Below are 15050 nucleotides of genomic sequence, written 5' to 3' on the forward strand. Positions count from 1 at the left end.
TTAAGTAATTACTATGTGCCAAGCACCCTTCCAAGTGCTGGGGTAGATGCAAGTTAATCAGGTTGGACACGGTCTCCGTCCCACATAGGGCTCACAGTCTTCATCCCCATTTTACAGATGAGGTAACTGAGGGCCAGAGAAGTTAAGTGACTTACCCAAGGTCACACAGGAGACATGTAGCAGTGCCTTGATTAGAACCCAGGTCCTTCTGACTCCTAGTGTAAATCCAGGGTTATGGGCTTGTGGGACAGGAAGGATGGTGGTGCTGCCTATAGTGATGGGAAAATCAGGGGGAGTACAGGGTTAGGGTGGGAAGACAAAGAGTTCTATTTAGGACATGTTAAGGTGGAGGTATCGGGAGTATATCCACGTGGAGGTGTCCTGAAGGCAGGAGGAAATGTGAGATTGCAGAGAGGGAGAGAGATCAGGATGAAAGTATAGATTTGGGAATCACCTCTTAGAGGTGGTAGTTGAAGCCATGTGAGTGAATGAGTTCTCCAAGGGAGTGGCTTGTAGATAGAGAATAGAAGGGGACCAGAACTGAACCTTGGGAGAGAGGGAGCCTGCAAAAGAGATGGAAAATGAGAGGCCAAAGAGAGATGAGAAGAACCAGGAGAGAACAGTGTCAGTGAAACCAAGGTTGGAAAATGTTTCCAGGAGAAGGGGGTGATCGACGGGATGCTATTGGTTCATACCCTGCCTAGAGGACACCCTGAAACCACTCCAGGCAATGAAACTTCTTGTTATACAGACCCCTGCTCAGGGAAGGGAGTCCAGATAATAATAATAATAATAATAGTGGTATTTAAACATTCATTCATTCATTCAATAGTATTTATTGAGTGCTTACTATGTGCAGAGCACTGTACTAAGTGCTTGGAATGTACACTTACTATGTGCCAGGAACTGTCTCTATCTGTTAGCGATTTGTACATTCCAAGTGCTTAGTACAGTGCTTTGCACATAGTAAGCACTCAATAAATACTATTGAATGAATGAATGAATGTGCCAAGCACTTTACTAAGCTCAGGAGTAGATATAAGATAATCGGGCTAGACACAATCCCTGTCCCACATGGAGCTCACAGTCTCAATCCCCAATTTACAGATGAGGTAACTGAGGCACAGAGAAGTTACGTGACTTTCCCAAGGTTACACAGGAGATAAGTGACAGAACCAGGCTTAGAACCCAGCTCCTTCAGACTCCCAGGCCCATGCTCTATCCACTAGACCACATTGCTTCTTCAGAGCATTGGTTACCCATCCAAAAACTCATATTTCTGTTTTGTTCCTCAGATTGTACTTCTTAATAGTAGAAGCTTAGGCCATCTTATAACCTTTGGTTTTTCAGATGCTGATTCAGGAGACAATTTATTTCCCGATTCCTTCACTGGACCACAAAGAGATGAATTCACAGATTCCAGACTGAAAATGCACGAAACACAGAACTCGGGATTTGAAGAACTACCTCGAGGTAAAATCAGTCTACAGCTCCTAAAGATTTATGTGAAGGCTCGGTTGAGTGCAGAGACAAACATTCAGCTCCCATCACCTGTTTTCAGATATTAGATATACTTAGACCAGCCTAAGCTTGGATTATTTTAATTTTAGTGAATATGATATCTCTGACCTGCAGAAATGAAAACCTCACTTCTGCTTGACGTACTCATCTCTAGACTGTAAGGTTGTTGTGAGCAGGTGTGTAGGTTTATTGTTATATTGGACTCTCTCAAGCACTTAGTACAGTGTTCTGTACACAGGAAGTGCTCAATAAATGTGATTAAATGAAAGCGCAATACCATTAGTAAGTTGGACAAGGGTCCCATCCATGGGTTCTCAATCCATGCATGGGATGACTAGAAAATATGAGAGCAGAGATTTTATAATATTCATTTCATAGCCACTGTCCTCTCAACACAGAAAGAATGGTCCCTTCCCTCCTCCAAAATGACCCTCACGTCCATTAGTAGGGTGATTTAAAAGTGGCTGAAGTTTTGATCTATGTTTTTGAAAGTTCAGCCCATCTAAAAAAAAGGAAAAATAGCAAACTATTAAAAAAAAGACTTCTGGACTGTAGACCTAATTCTTTAAACAGACATAAGGTTTTTGAAAATTAAAACCAGCATAATTAGGAAATAGCCACTCTCATCTCTAAAACCAAACTTTCAAAGAGCAATGGATTCCCACACAACCCTTAGAAGTTTTTTGCCTCCATCCTCCTTAAAAACAGGCTTGCATCTCTCTAGCATTGCTATGCCCCATCTCTCTTTAATTCAAAATGCTATTGGGGAGACCCATCTGTGTAAACCTGATCCCGTCCTAGCTATAAATAGGCTAAGCTGAGGGCAGCAGCTTCTTTGGCTGCCCACAGTCTTCTCATCTCCCTCCCATATCTTTTGAATTCTACTCTCCCAGTGCCCATCAATCACTGACTGGTTTCCTGAACTACAGCAAAGCCTATGTTTAGCGTCCTCGAATCTCAAATTAGTGGGAACCACTCTCCCGATGTATTTTAAAGGGTAGGTAGCTTTTAGGAGGGCTTTATAATGGCAGGACCTGGGCTGCCTAGAGAATGTGTCTCCACAATACAAATCTAAACATCCCTTTTGGAGAACTTTGATTTGCAATGGCTGGTTTATGAGGAATTAGTGTGTGCTCTAAAATGGAGAAAATACCTGTTCTCCCTCCAGTTAGACTGTCACCCCACGTGGGCCTTGAACTGTGTTTGACCTAGATATCCTGTTTCTATCCCAGTACTTAGTATGGTGATTGGCACAAAATAAGTGCTTAACACATACCATCATCATTATAAATTCTAATCAACAAATCTCCTTCACTGAAGAGAAAAACGACAAAGCTTCTTAACCTCAGAAATCTTTCCAATGTGTTTTTCAGACTTAGAGTGTTGTATTTCTGATTTTTCTGAGTCAGGCAAGTCAAGATCATTCCTGTAGGCTGTCTGCAGGTACAGTTTCATATATAAACTTATATTATCTATTATATATATTTATATATGTCCTTTGTATTTAAAAAGGACACCGCTGATGGTGAAATTCAACCTTGAGGTCCTGCGTGACTGAAATGAGACAGTACTTTAAAATTATTAGCAGTTTAATAAGGCATTATTAAACAGAGAAAAAGGGACATAAAACTGCTGAATAGAGCTACCTTTACTACTTGCTTGCAGATATGCATTAGTGGGGAAGGTTTCCATGGTGGGTAGAGACAGTGTCCCAAGATTGAAGGGGCAGGAAAAAGACAGGAGAGAGATCAATCGATGGTATTTATTAGGCATGTACTGTGTGCAGAGCACTGTACTAAGTGCTTGGGAGAGTACAAATAACACAAACACACAGACCAGAGGAAGAGATACATGGGTGCCCCTCACCTACGTTGTTTCTCCGTCACTCACGTGTACAGCCGGGCCCATGCTCTTCCCTGTGGAGAGCAGTGGCGGTCCCAGGGGAGAGTGGAGCCTACCCCTCCTCTGCCTCTGCTGAGCGACCTGTCTTCTCACCACACTGCCAAAGTAACAAAACCTAATGGATAGAGAATGTGCTTGGGAGTTAGAAGGTCATGGGTTCTAATCTGTGCTTGGCCACTTGTCTGTTATAGGTCCTTGGGCAAATCACTTCATTTCTCTGGGCCTCAGTTACCTCATCTACAAAATGGGGGATTGAGACTGTGAGCCCCATGTGGGACAGGGACTGTGCCCCACCCTCTTTGCTCAGTACAGTGCCTGGCACAAAGGCGCTTAATAAATACCACAATTATTTTACTTTTATTACCCATCCATCGGGGCAGCAGGGCCGACTCTTCAGCCTGATCTGGAGCCAGGCTCTGTAGAGCTGAGGAAAGGGTTGACCAGCTGGCCCGTTCTTATCTCGTTTTGCTAATAATAGCTTTCCATATGCTAAGCACTTGGGTGGAATCCAGATAATCATATCAGACCCAATCTCTGTCCCACTTAAGGCTCACAGTCTAAGAAGGAGGGAGAACAGGTATTTTCTCCCCATTTGGCAGATGATAATAATAATAATAATGGTATTTGTTAAGCGCTTATTATGATGAAATGGATGCCCAGGTGAATCAAGGTCACCAGGCAAGTGGCAGAGCCAGATCTGGAACCCAGATCTCCTGACTGTCAGTCAGTCTGCAGTGTTTCCATTAAGCCATATTCCTGGTTGGAGTCAACTGTCCTGTTTGCTGAAGGCTGCATATGGTCTACTCGATTAACTTGTATCTACCCCAGTGCTTAGAAGAGTGGTTGGCACATAGTAAGTGTTTAGTAAGTATTGTTATTATTATTATTACTTGCTTGACTTAGAAAAGTCAAAGTTCAACATTCTAAATCTGAAGAACACATGGGACAGATTTCTGAGGTTGAAGGCCTATGATTATATCATTTTTTCTCTTTTATGAAGGAGATGCACAGATTTGAATTTATAATGATGCACCATTTTTTAATAACAGTATTGATGGTGGTATTAAATATCCTCATCCAGTTGCATCTCATTCAAGATGATCAAAATCCCTAACTAGAGACCACGTTCATGCCTTTTATGATATGCATTAATAATTATGGTATGTGGGCGATCATTAAGTCCCAAACAGTCTAAGTGCTGGGGTAGATATAAAATAATCTGATCTGACAAATAGGTTCACTGTATCTGACCTGATTATCCTGTATCCAATGCTTAATTCAGTGCTTGGCACATAGTAAGCACTTAACAAATACCACAATTATTATTATTATCATTACCAGTTAACTGTATTTTTTGAGCACTTGCTGAGTGCAGAGCACTGTACTAAGCACTTGAGAGAGTACAATATATCAGAGTGGGTAGACATGTTCCCTGCTCACAAACAGCTTACAGTCTTATTATTCATTCATTCATTCATTCAATAGTATTTATTGAGTGCTTACTATGTGCAGAGCACTGTACTAAGTGCTTGGAATGTACACTTCGGCAACAGAGACAATCCCTGCCCAGTGGCGGGCTTACAGTCTAATTGGGAGAGACAGACAATTTATATAACACTAGCTCCAGCCACAGGTTCTCTCTGGTTCAGCGGAAAGAGCCCGGGCTTGGGAGTCAGAGGTCATGGGTTTGAATCCCGCCTCTGCCACTTGTCAGTTGTGTGACTGTGGACAAGTCACTTCACTTCTCTGGGCCTTAGTTCCCTCATCTGTAAAATGGGGATTAACTGTGAGCCTCACGTGGGACAACCTGATTACCCTGTATCTACCCCAGCACTTAGAACAGTGCTCTGTACATAGTAAGTGCTTAACAAATACCAACATTATTATTATTATTTTAGAAAGTTTTGGAGTGTATTTATAAATTCATCGCCAGTGTCATTAGGGCTTCATGGTCAGAAAACAACTATAGTAAATAATTTACTCTAATGGTGGTCAGTGATAATCTATAAGAGATGAAGAAATCTACTTTATGATATATTAATAACTCATTAGTAGTCAGCACTCTAAACCTCTTTATACCTCTTTTTCCCCCACAGCTGTGCCACATCTGCAGTAGCATACGAATGTCTATGCAGAGCACCACAGAAGTAAATTCATAAAGAAAAATGACAAAGGCAGAATTGGCAATCCACTCAAGCCCCCCATTAATTAGAACCACCCTCTTTCCTATGGTTGTCAATAAGCATTCTGCATCGGGTAACTTTGTGTCAGTAAACGTGTTTTACCCAGATAGCGTCCTGAGAGATGAAATTCCATGTTGTGGGCAGAGCCAAGATTCCCCTGGGAAATGGACTGAGCAAAAGGGAGCGATCTCATAATTACAGAAATCAGCTTCTGCGAGACCGATGATTTGAGGGGAAGCCATGACCATTCAAGGAATTCTGGGCATGGCACAACTTCAGACAGTTTCTATTTATGTGACTCTCGCAGGGGATTGCAGAGTGAGGCAGAAATTTGATTGCAACTGCCTAGTAAAGCACCTACTGCTGGGTCCCCTTGGGAAAAGCTTTTCCTCCTTGATCCTTTCTCCCTGCCCCAAAGAGATGGGCATGGATGGAACTACCACTAGGACAGCAGGACCAGGCTCACAGATGATGGGGAATCCTGGGAGATGAGAACTGAAGTGCTTTGGGCTGTTTCTACCTCAGCCTCAGATCTCTTTGCTCCTAATTGTTCCCTTCCAAGGGTTTATCGAAGGAGCTGCTGGAAGCAGCAAAGACCGTCCGCTTGGGGAAGCTTGTCCACTTCCTACCTTTTGTGTGAATTCATTCATTTAATCGTATTTATTGAGCGCTTACTGTTTGCAGAGCGCTGTACTAAGCTCTTGGGAGAGTACAATATAGCAATAAACAGACACCTTCCCTGCCTAGGACCCAGGGCACAAACAGCCTCCCTATCTTGTATTCTCAACACCTCGGTGCCATCTTTGATTCCTCTGGGGCATTTTCCACCACATTCAGTCTATTACTAAATCCCGTTGCTCTCCGCCCTCTCCAACGCCTGGGAGTCGGGACCTGATGAGAAGTGCTCTTGGACTACTAGTTCTGCTGTTGGAGATCAAAATCAGTAGTATTTATTGAGCTCTTATTCTGTCCAGAGCACTGTACTAAGTGTTTGGTTGAGTTCAATCAATCATTAGTATTTATTGAGCGCTTACTATGTGCAGAGCACTGTAATAAGCACCTAGGAGAGAACAATAAAATAGAATTGGTAGATATGATCCCTGCCCACAAGGAGCTTGCAGTTTAGAGGTGGGCACATTAATTTGAGAGACTGGCATGTGACCTAAGCCACAAGGAGGCCTAAAGAGAGGATTGAAGAATGAGGCGGGGGAGGGGGAGGAAAGAAAGCAACCTGGTTTAGGAAGGAAGAAAATACACTGCCTTTCAACACCAGGATGCATCTTTTGTCTCCATCTAATCAGACATTTTTCACATGCTTTGCACACAGTAAACACTCAATAAATATGATTAATAATTAATAACATAACCCAGGTCAGCTTCCTCTCTGACCTCCATGCCTCCAGCCTCTACCCTCACACCTCTCCTTTCCAGATTTTAGTTTTCTGTCTGGATCACTCTTCTAAAATGCTCTGTGCCCATCTTCCCACTCCTCAAAAACCTACTTGCACAAAGCATAAAGCCAAGAATCTGGACCTTTGGCTTAAAGGTATTCCATCAGCTCTCTCCCTGCTCTCCAACTACACCCCAGCTCATATATTTTATTCCTCTTAAGCCAATCTATTCACTGCTACCTCATTCTCATCTCTCCTGCAACAGACCTTTTCCCCCTTCCTATCCAATGTATCACAGCTCTCTACTCTGTCTCCAGCCAGAATGGTGAGGGGGCAATGAGACTGTAAGCCCCATCAATCAATCAATCATATTTATTGAGTACCTACTGTGTGCAGACCACTGTGCTAAGCGCATGGGAGAGTACAATATAACAAAGTTATATTTGTAGACACCTCCCCTGCCCACAACAAGCTTACAGTCTAGAGGGGGAGACAGAAATTAATATAAGTAAATTATGGTTAAATACATAAGAGCTCTGGGGCTGAGAGAGGGGGTGAAAAAAGGGTGTAAAATCCAAGTGCGAGGGTGATACAGGAGGGGGAGAAGAGGAAATGAGGGATTAACTGGGGAAGGTCTCTTGCAGGAAAGGTGATTTTAATAAGACTTTGAAGGTGGTAAGAGTGGATGTCTGTTGGCTATGAAAAGGGAGGGAGTTCTGGACCAGACATAGGATGTGCTCAATTGTATATATATTTTTTATGACCCTATTTATTTTGTTAATGAGGTGTGCATCCCCTTGATTCTATTTATCGTGATAATGTTCTCTTGTTTTGTTTCCTTCTGTTTTGCTCTGCCGTCTGTCTCCCCCTATTACACTGTGAGCCCGTCATTGGGCAGGGATTGTCTCTATCTGTTGCCTAATTGTACATTCCAAGCGCTTAGTACAGTGCTCTGCACATAGTAAGCACTCAACAAATACTATTGAATGCATATTGAATGAATGCATATCAGCGACAAGTCAGCAGTGAGATAGGCAAGACCGAAGTACAGTGAGTAGGTTGGCATTAGAGGAACCAAGTGTGCTGGCTGGGTTGTAGTAGGAGAGTAGTGAGGTGAGGTAGGAGGGGGGCAAGGTGAATGAGTGTTTTGAAGCCAATGATATGGAGTTTCTGTTTGATGTGGAGGTGGATGGGCAACCACTGGAGGGTCTTGAGGAGTGGGGAGATATGGAATGACAGGGTCTGTGTCCCACCTGATAAACTTGGATCTACCCCCTTGCTTAGAACAGAACTTGACACATAGGAGGTGCTTAACATAATAAATAAAAGAAAAATGAAGCCTGCTCAACTGGTCAGAAGTTGGGAAGGCTCTGGCCATGGCTGTTGCAGTGACTTGGACTGCAGACTGTGTGAAAGTTGGACTTAATCCAAGCTATTTATTGAGAAGCTTGAAATCCCATTTGTCTAGCCACAGTGATTATCTCTCTTATTGTAAAAATTGTTGCCCTTCTCTTTTGTACTGTTTTAGGGGTTTCATCGTTTAATCCTTCTCTGTGTGTCTATTGCCGGTACCCTATCCCCTCCCTTATTTTTAGGTTATTCATTCATTCATTCAATAGTATTTATTGAGCGCTTACTATGTGCAGAGCACTGTCCTAAGCGCTTGGAATGTACAAATCGCTAACAGAGACAGTCCCTGCCCTTTGATGGGCTTACAGTCTAATCGGGGGAGAGGCTTACAGTCTAATCGGGGGAGACAGACAAGAACAATAGCAATAAATAGAATCAAGGTGATGTACATCTCATTAACAAAATAAATAGGGTAATGAAAATATATACAGTTGAGCGGACATGCACAGTGCTGAGGGGAGGGAGAGGGGGAGGAGCAGAGGGAAAGGGGGGAAAAGAGGGTTTAGCTGAGGAGAGGTGAAGGGGGGGTAGAGGGGGAGTAGAGGAAGTAGAGAAAAAAGGGGAGCTCATTCTGGGAAGGCCTCTTGGGGGAGGTGAGCTTTAAGTAGGATTTTGAAGAGGGGAAGGTTATGAGTCCCTTGAGGACTAGGGAACATGCCTAATTTTTGCCTGTGTATTTTTCTCCATTCTTTATACAGTACTCTGTAACTTCATAAATTCCATTACAATTACTACTTCTATTCTCCCCATCTTCAGAGCCCTTCTGAAATCAACTCTCTTCCAAGAAGCCTTCCCTGATTAATTTCTAAAATCTCCACTTTATATCCCCCAATCACTTCCATGCCATCAAAAAACTTAAATACTCATTACCCCCATAGCTTTTGTGAATATGCCACATATACTCTACTGCTTCCTGTAATTCATTCAGTCCTGTACTGAGCACTTACTGTGTGCAAAGCACTGTACTAGGCTCTTGGGAGAGTAGAGTGTAACAATAACCAGTCACATTCCCTGTAATTTGTTGTAGTGTCTGTTTAGATTGTAAAGTCTATGAGGGCTGGATTTCATGAGAACTTATTGTGTGCAGTACACTGAAGTAAGTGCTTGGGAGAGTACAGTAGAATAGAGTTGGTGGACACGAACCCTGCCCAAATGGAGTGTACAGTCTAGGAGATATATACTAATTCTAATGTACTCTCTTAAGCACTTAGTAAGTGGTCTACACACAGTAGGTGTTCCATAAATATTATTAATTGGTTGATCTGTGAGAGAGGTGGAAGAGAGCATCAAGAGAGGGAAGGAGAATGTGAATAAGTGTTTTTAAGAGGCAAATGGGAATGAAGTCAGATGCATAGCAAGAGGGAATGGATTTAGAGAGCAGGTGGGAGACTTTCCTAGAGAAAGAGCTGGGAAGCAGAAACAATCCGTGGTCTTTTCTGAGCACATAGTAGGTGTACTGTAATAATAATAATGGTATTTGATAAGTGCTTACTATGTGCCAAGCACTGTTCTAAACGCTGGGGTAGACACAAGGTTATCAGGTGGTCCCATGTGGGGCTCAAAGTCTTAATCCCCATTTTACAGATGAGGTAACTGAAGCACAGAGAAGTGAAGTGTCTTGCCCAAAGTCACACAGCAGAAAAGTGGCAGAGCCGGGATTAGAACCCATGACCTCTGACTCCCAAGCCCGTGCTCTTTCCACTAAGCCATGCTGTTTCTCTGTACTAAGCGCTTAGGAGAGTGCAATACAAAAAAATTAACGGACATTTTCTCTGCCCATAACGAGCTTACATTCTAATGGGAGAAGAAAGAGGAGTAGGAGGTAGTAGAATGGTTAGGTCTTGGAAGTTATTGGGAAAATTAGGAAGTCTTATTTTACCATCAGGGTAATTGGTGGTTTAAAGGGGTTAGGGAGAATGGCAATGGGGACATGAGGGAGTTAAACGTTGGTCATAATTGGAAGGGACTATGGAGCTAAAAAAAAGTTGCATTGTGGCCAGTCACAATGAATTTGAAGTGGCAGAAGTTGGCCTGGAGCCAAGATTTCCAATGGCAGCATTCCGCTGCACGAGTGCAGGAACCATGGATGTGAACTGTGAGGTGATTGATCCAGGGCTGGGGTTTGGTCATGTGAGAGCGAGTTGAGTTACTGAGTTGAGTTAGTTGAGTTAGTTGGAAAGGGTAGAGTTGAAGTCATGTTCTTTATCATATTATCGTTTATTGCTATATTGTTCTCTCCCAAGCACTCAGTACAGTGCTCTGCCCACAGTAAGTGCTCAATAAATACGATTGACTGACTGACTAGCATAAAGGGAAGGGAAGATTGGTGGAAACTTCAGGAGGGGGCAAAAGCGGGCAACAGGTTAAGTGGGTCAGTGCCTGGAGGAGAGGAGAGAATCTTTGGGCAGGGAATCATTCAGTTCATTCAATTGTATTTAGTAAGTGCTTTCTGTGTGCACAGCAGAGCAGTGAGAGTACAGTATAACGATAAACAGACACATTCCCGGTCCACCACGAGCCGACAGTCAAAAGAATAATAACTATGGTATTTGTTAAGCACTTACTATGTGCCAGGCACTGTACTAAGCGCTGGGGTAGATATAACCGAATCAGGTTGGACACAGTCCCTCCCCTGCAGAGGGCTCACAGTCTTAATCCTTATTTTACAGATGACGGAACAGGCCAGAGAAGTGAAGTGACTTGCCCAAGGCCACACAACAGATAAGTGGCCTGACTCCTGGGCCCATACGCTATCCACCAGGCCAGGGGTTACAGTTCAGATGGCTTATGATTGAATAGAGGTAGAACTATGTCTTGGTGATAGTGAAGAAGAAGAGATGGCCAGGAATAGATCTATGATCAGTGGAAATTTCGCTGACTGTAGTAAGCATGGGGGGATAGGAATGAGATGTCAGACAAGTATTTTAGGAGCTGAGAGACTTGGGGGAGAGGCCGGAGAGGAAAACAGGGGTGTGAAGGGAAAGAGGGGAAGGGTGTGGAACTCTTAGACAGTCATAGGATGGCTACGATCTTTCCTCTGGTGAAATATGAATTATTCATTCTTTCAATCATATTTATTAAGTGCTTACTGTGTGCAAAGCACTCTACTAAGCCCTTGGGAAAGTACAATGCAACAATAAACTGTGACATTCCCTGCCCACAACGAGCTCACAGTCTACAGTGGGGGAGACAGACATCAGTAAAAATAAAATTATGGAAATACGTGTAAGTGCTGTGGGGCTGGGGGACGGGGAAGGCAAAGGGAAGCAGCATGGCTCAGTGGAAAGAGTCTGGGCTTGGGAGTCAGAGGTCATGGGTTCGAATCCCAGCTCTGCCGCTTGTCAGCTGTGTGACTGTGGGCAAGTCACTTAACTTCTCTGTGCCTCAGTTACCTCATCTGTAAAATGGGGATTAACTGTGAGCCTCATGTGGGACAACCTGATTACTCTGTATCTACCCCAGCGCTTAGAACAGTGCTCTGCACATAGTAAGTGCTTAACAAATACCAACATTATTATTATTATTATTATTATTATTAAAGGGGTGACAAAGAAGGGCGTGGGAGATGAGGAAAAGTGGGACTGTCTGGGAAAGCCTCTTGGAAGAGATGTGCCTTCAATAAGGTTTTGAAGAGGGGGAGAGGAATTATGTCTGTTGGATTTGAGGAGGGAGGGTGTTCCAGGCCAGAGGCAGGACGTTGGCCAGGGTTCAGCGGCTAGCCACCACTACTTGGCAAATCGAAGCTTCACTGACGATACCCACTGAGTGGGAAAATGTGCTCAAGAAAAACAATCAGATGTGTAGTTAGAGAGTCAGGGCAAGTGAAGAGTGGAAGAGGCAGACTGGAAGAAAAAAGGATACGAAAGTGAGGTGCTGCACTGGTGAGTAGGAGAGGACAAAGAAAGCTGAAACTGATTTCTTCTGATTTTCTTACCACTCACCTCACCTCACCTTTTTTTTTTTTTTTTACGGTACTTGTTAAGCACTTACTCTGTTTTAGGTAGTGTTTTAAGCACCAGAAAAGATATAAGTTTATCAGGTTGGATGTAGTCCCTCTGCCACATGGGGCTCACAATCTAAATTGGAGGGAGGAGGATTTAAATCCCATTTTCCAGATGAAATAACTGAGGCACAGAGAAGTTAAGTGACTTGACTAGGGTCACACAGCAAGTAGTTGGGAGAGCTGGAACTAGAACCCAGGTCCTCTGACTACCAGGCCCATGCTTTTACTACTAGGCCACTCTGCTTCTAATTCCCCATTCCCACACACTTTGTCTAATATATCTTCTACTTCAAAGTTATTTTAATCTCTTTCTCCTTTTCCCACCCTCCATTTTCTGGATGAGTTTAGCCTCCATTCACTGTTAAGGTTGGGGTGAATATAACTGGATGTAAAGGAATGTGAGATCTTGTATTTGCAACTGACAAAAACCTCATATCAGAAACTCTGAATCTAATCATAATTAACATCTCAGCTTGTTCCCAGCGGAAAAGAATTGGTTTCCCCAAAACATATGCAAAAATGCCCCGAGACCAGTGTGAACCTATAGTCTCTGGAAGGTGAGTGATATTTAGGTATCATTACAGGAAATTGGGATTATACTGTGTGTTTGTAGATTAATTGGAGCATCTATACAAAATCTGTAATAGAAGGAAACTGGGGTACATGAAAAGCAGCATGGCCTAGTAGAAAGAGCACAGGCCTGGGAGTCAGGGGGACATAGGTCCTAATCCCTGCTCTGCCACTTGTCTGCTGTGTGACTTTGGGCAAGTCACTTAACTTCTCTGTGCCTCAGTCATCTCACCTGTAAAAAGGAGATTAAAGCTGTGAGCCCCGTATGGGACAGGGACTGTGTCCAACCTAAATAGCTTGTATCCACCCCAGCGATCAGTACAGTGCCTGGAACGTGGTAAGCATTTAACAAATGCCAGTTAAAAAAATGAGAAAATCAGAGAGACTAGTAATAGGATTCAATTTAGAAACCACATCCAGGACTGGGAATTTCAATCTAGGCCTTTGGATTTTCATCTAAGGCTTGGGTAGGGAAGGAGAGGGGAGGGTAGTAAATGGGAGCAGGAGTGGAAGCTGAAGCAATAGATCACTGGTGACAGAAGTAGCCGATTTAAGCTGTTTTTGTCCTCTCGGTTATCACCGCCTGTGAGGCGTAGAAAGCACAAATTTGCCTCCTCCCTGCTACTATGGATTTGGCCAGTACCATGGCTTAGTATTCATCAGAGAAGCCTACATTTTTAACCAGATCTTATGTTATTATTACTATTATTATTTCCAGTCCATAAGATCTGCATGGATGCAATCAGTAATGATTTCTGAACTCAACATGTAATCTTCAGGTGTCTGGAGAATTAGAATTCCATTCCAGAGAAACATGCCCTGGAGAAGCAGTATGGCCTAGTGGCCTGGGAGTGATCTGAGTTCTAATCCTGGCTCTGCTGCTTGTCTCTGACCTTGGGCAAGTCACTTAACTTCTCTGTGCCTCAGTTACTGCAACTGTAAAATGAGACTGCAAGCCCTGTGTGGGACATGGATTGGATCCAGTCTAACTTGTATCTACTCCACCACTTAGTTCAGTGTCTGGCACATAGTAAGGGCTTAACAAATATCATAAAAAATTATATCCCAAATGACACTTCTATACAATCATTGAAGACCCAGGAGATGGAAAATGATGCTGCTTAGCTCTAGGCAGATAATTTTGCTAGAAATGAATATAATTAAGCAGGTTCAACCTCAGAGAGGTATTACACTCATCAGTAAGAAATACAGGTATAAAGGAAACAGATTATTTTCTACAAATCTACTTCTCTACATAATAATAATAATGGTGGTATTTGTTAAGCGCTTACTATGTGCAAAGCACTGTTCTAAGCGCTGGGGGAGATATAAGGTGATCAGGTTGTCCCACAAAGGGCTTGCAGTTTTCATCCCCATTTTACAGATGAGGTAACAGACCCAGACAAGTTAAGTGACTTGCCCAAAGTCACACAGCTGACAAGCAGCAGAGGCAGGATTAGAACCCATGACCTTTGACTCCCAAGTCTGTGCTCTTCCACTGAGCCACGCTGCTTCTCTAAATCACATAAATCCTATGTCTCTACTCTGAATAAATTAAATCTGGGGTGAATGCAATAGATGGAAACAGGTCCTTTGAGACAAAGGAAAAAAAAAGATGGGAATTCTCACAGAGCTACTCTTTCAATCAGGTAACTGCCCCTTTTCTGAAGCTTTTGGTTTTCTGAAGCTTACTAAATTTAAGTAAATTTGTCACTCCAATAGCATATATCTTGTTTCAACTACCAGACACAATAACATTCTGACCCAGAATTGCTCTATTTTTAGAACTAGCATGTATTGTTTAAGGTGGGATTTTTCTTTGCCCAGAAATCTTATGTTTCTCTTCAGGCCATATGTATTGTTTTCCAGACCAAATTTAAGGACTCCCAAGATGCGTTCTACAGAGGGGTGTAACCCAATTTTATTCTCACCCCCCTGTTCTTCTCAAATGTCTTCAGGAAGCAGTTTCAAATGTAGGAGAAGGAGCACAAAGAAAAGTAATTCAAAGGTGAGCTTTAAGTAAAATGTAAGTGACTAACTGGGTTTATCTTCCTTAGAGATATGTGATGG

General features: G+C 42.9%; 1 protein-coding gene across 7 annotated transcripts in view; it reads left to right on the top strand.

The window, feature by feature from the left end:
- The window catches only part of AKNAD1 (AKNA domain containing 1), a 59927-nt gene that overhangs the window by 21519 nt on the left and 23358 nt on the right, over positions 1-15050 (top strand). For 4 of the 7 annotated variants that reach the window (XR_005659959.1, XM_039911844.1, XM_029063017.2 and 1 more), the window contains exons 13-15: positions 1351-1473; positions 12883-12967; positions 14850-14988. Coding sequence is in view for 6 of the 7 variants with exons in the window: in XM_039911844.1 (XP_039767778.1) it covers positions 1351-1473; positions 12883-12967; positions 14850-14988 (347 nt within the window). In the remaining variant the exon portion in view is untranslated. Of the gene's footprint in view, positions 1-1350; positions 1474-2894; positions 2965-5519; positions 5714-12882; positions 12968-14849; positions 14989-15050 lie in introns of those variants that run through there. The other 3 variants (XM_016226839.3, XM_039911846.1, XM_007663915.4) reach the window with 3 other exon arrangements.

The sequence above is a fragment of the Ornithorhynchus anatinus genome, chromosome 4 (assembly GCF_004115215.2).
Source record: "Ornithorhynchus anatinus isolate Pmale09 chromosome 4, mOrnAna1.pri.v4, whole genome shotgun sequence".
Classification (NCBI taxonomy): Eukaryota; Metazoa; Chordata; class Mammalia; order Monotremata; family Ornithorhynchidae; genus Ornithorhynchus; species Ornithorhynchus anatinus.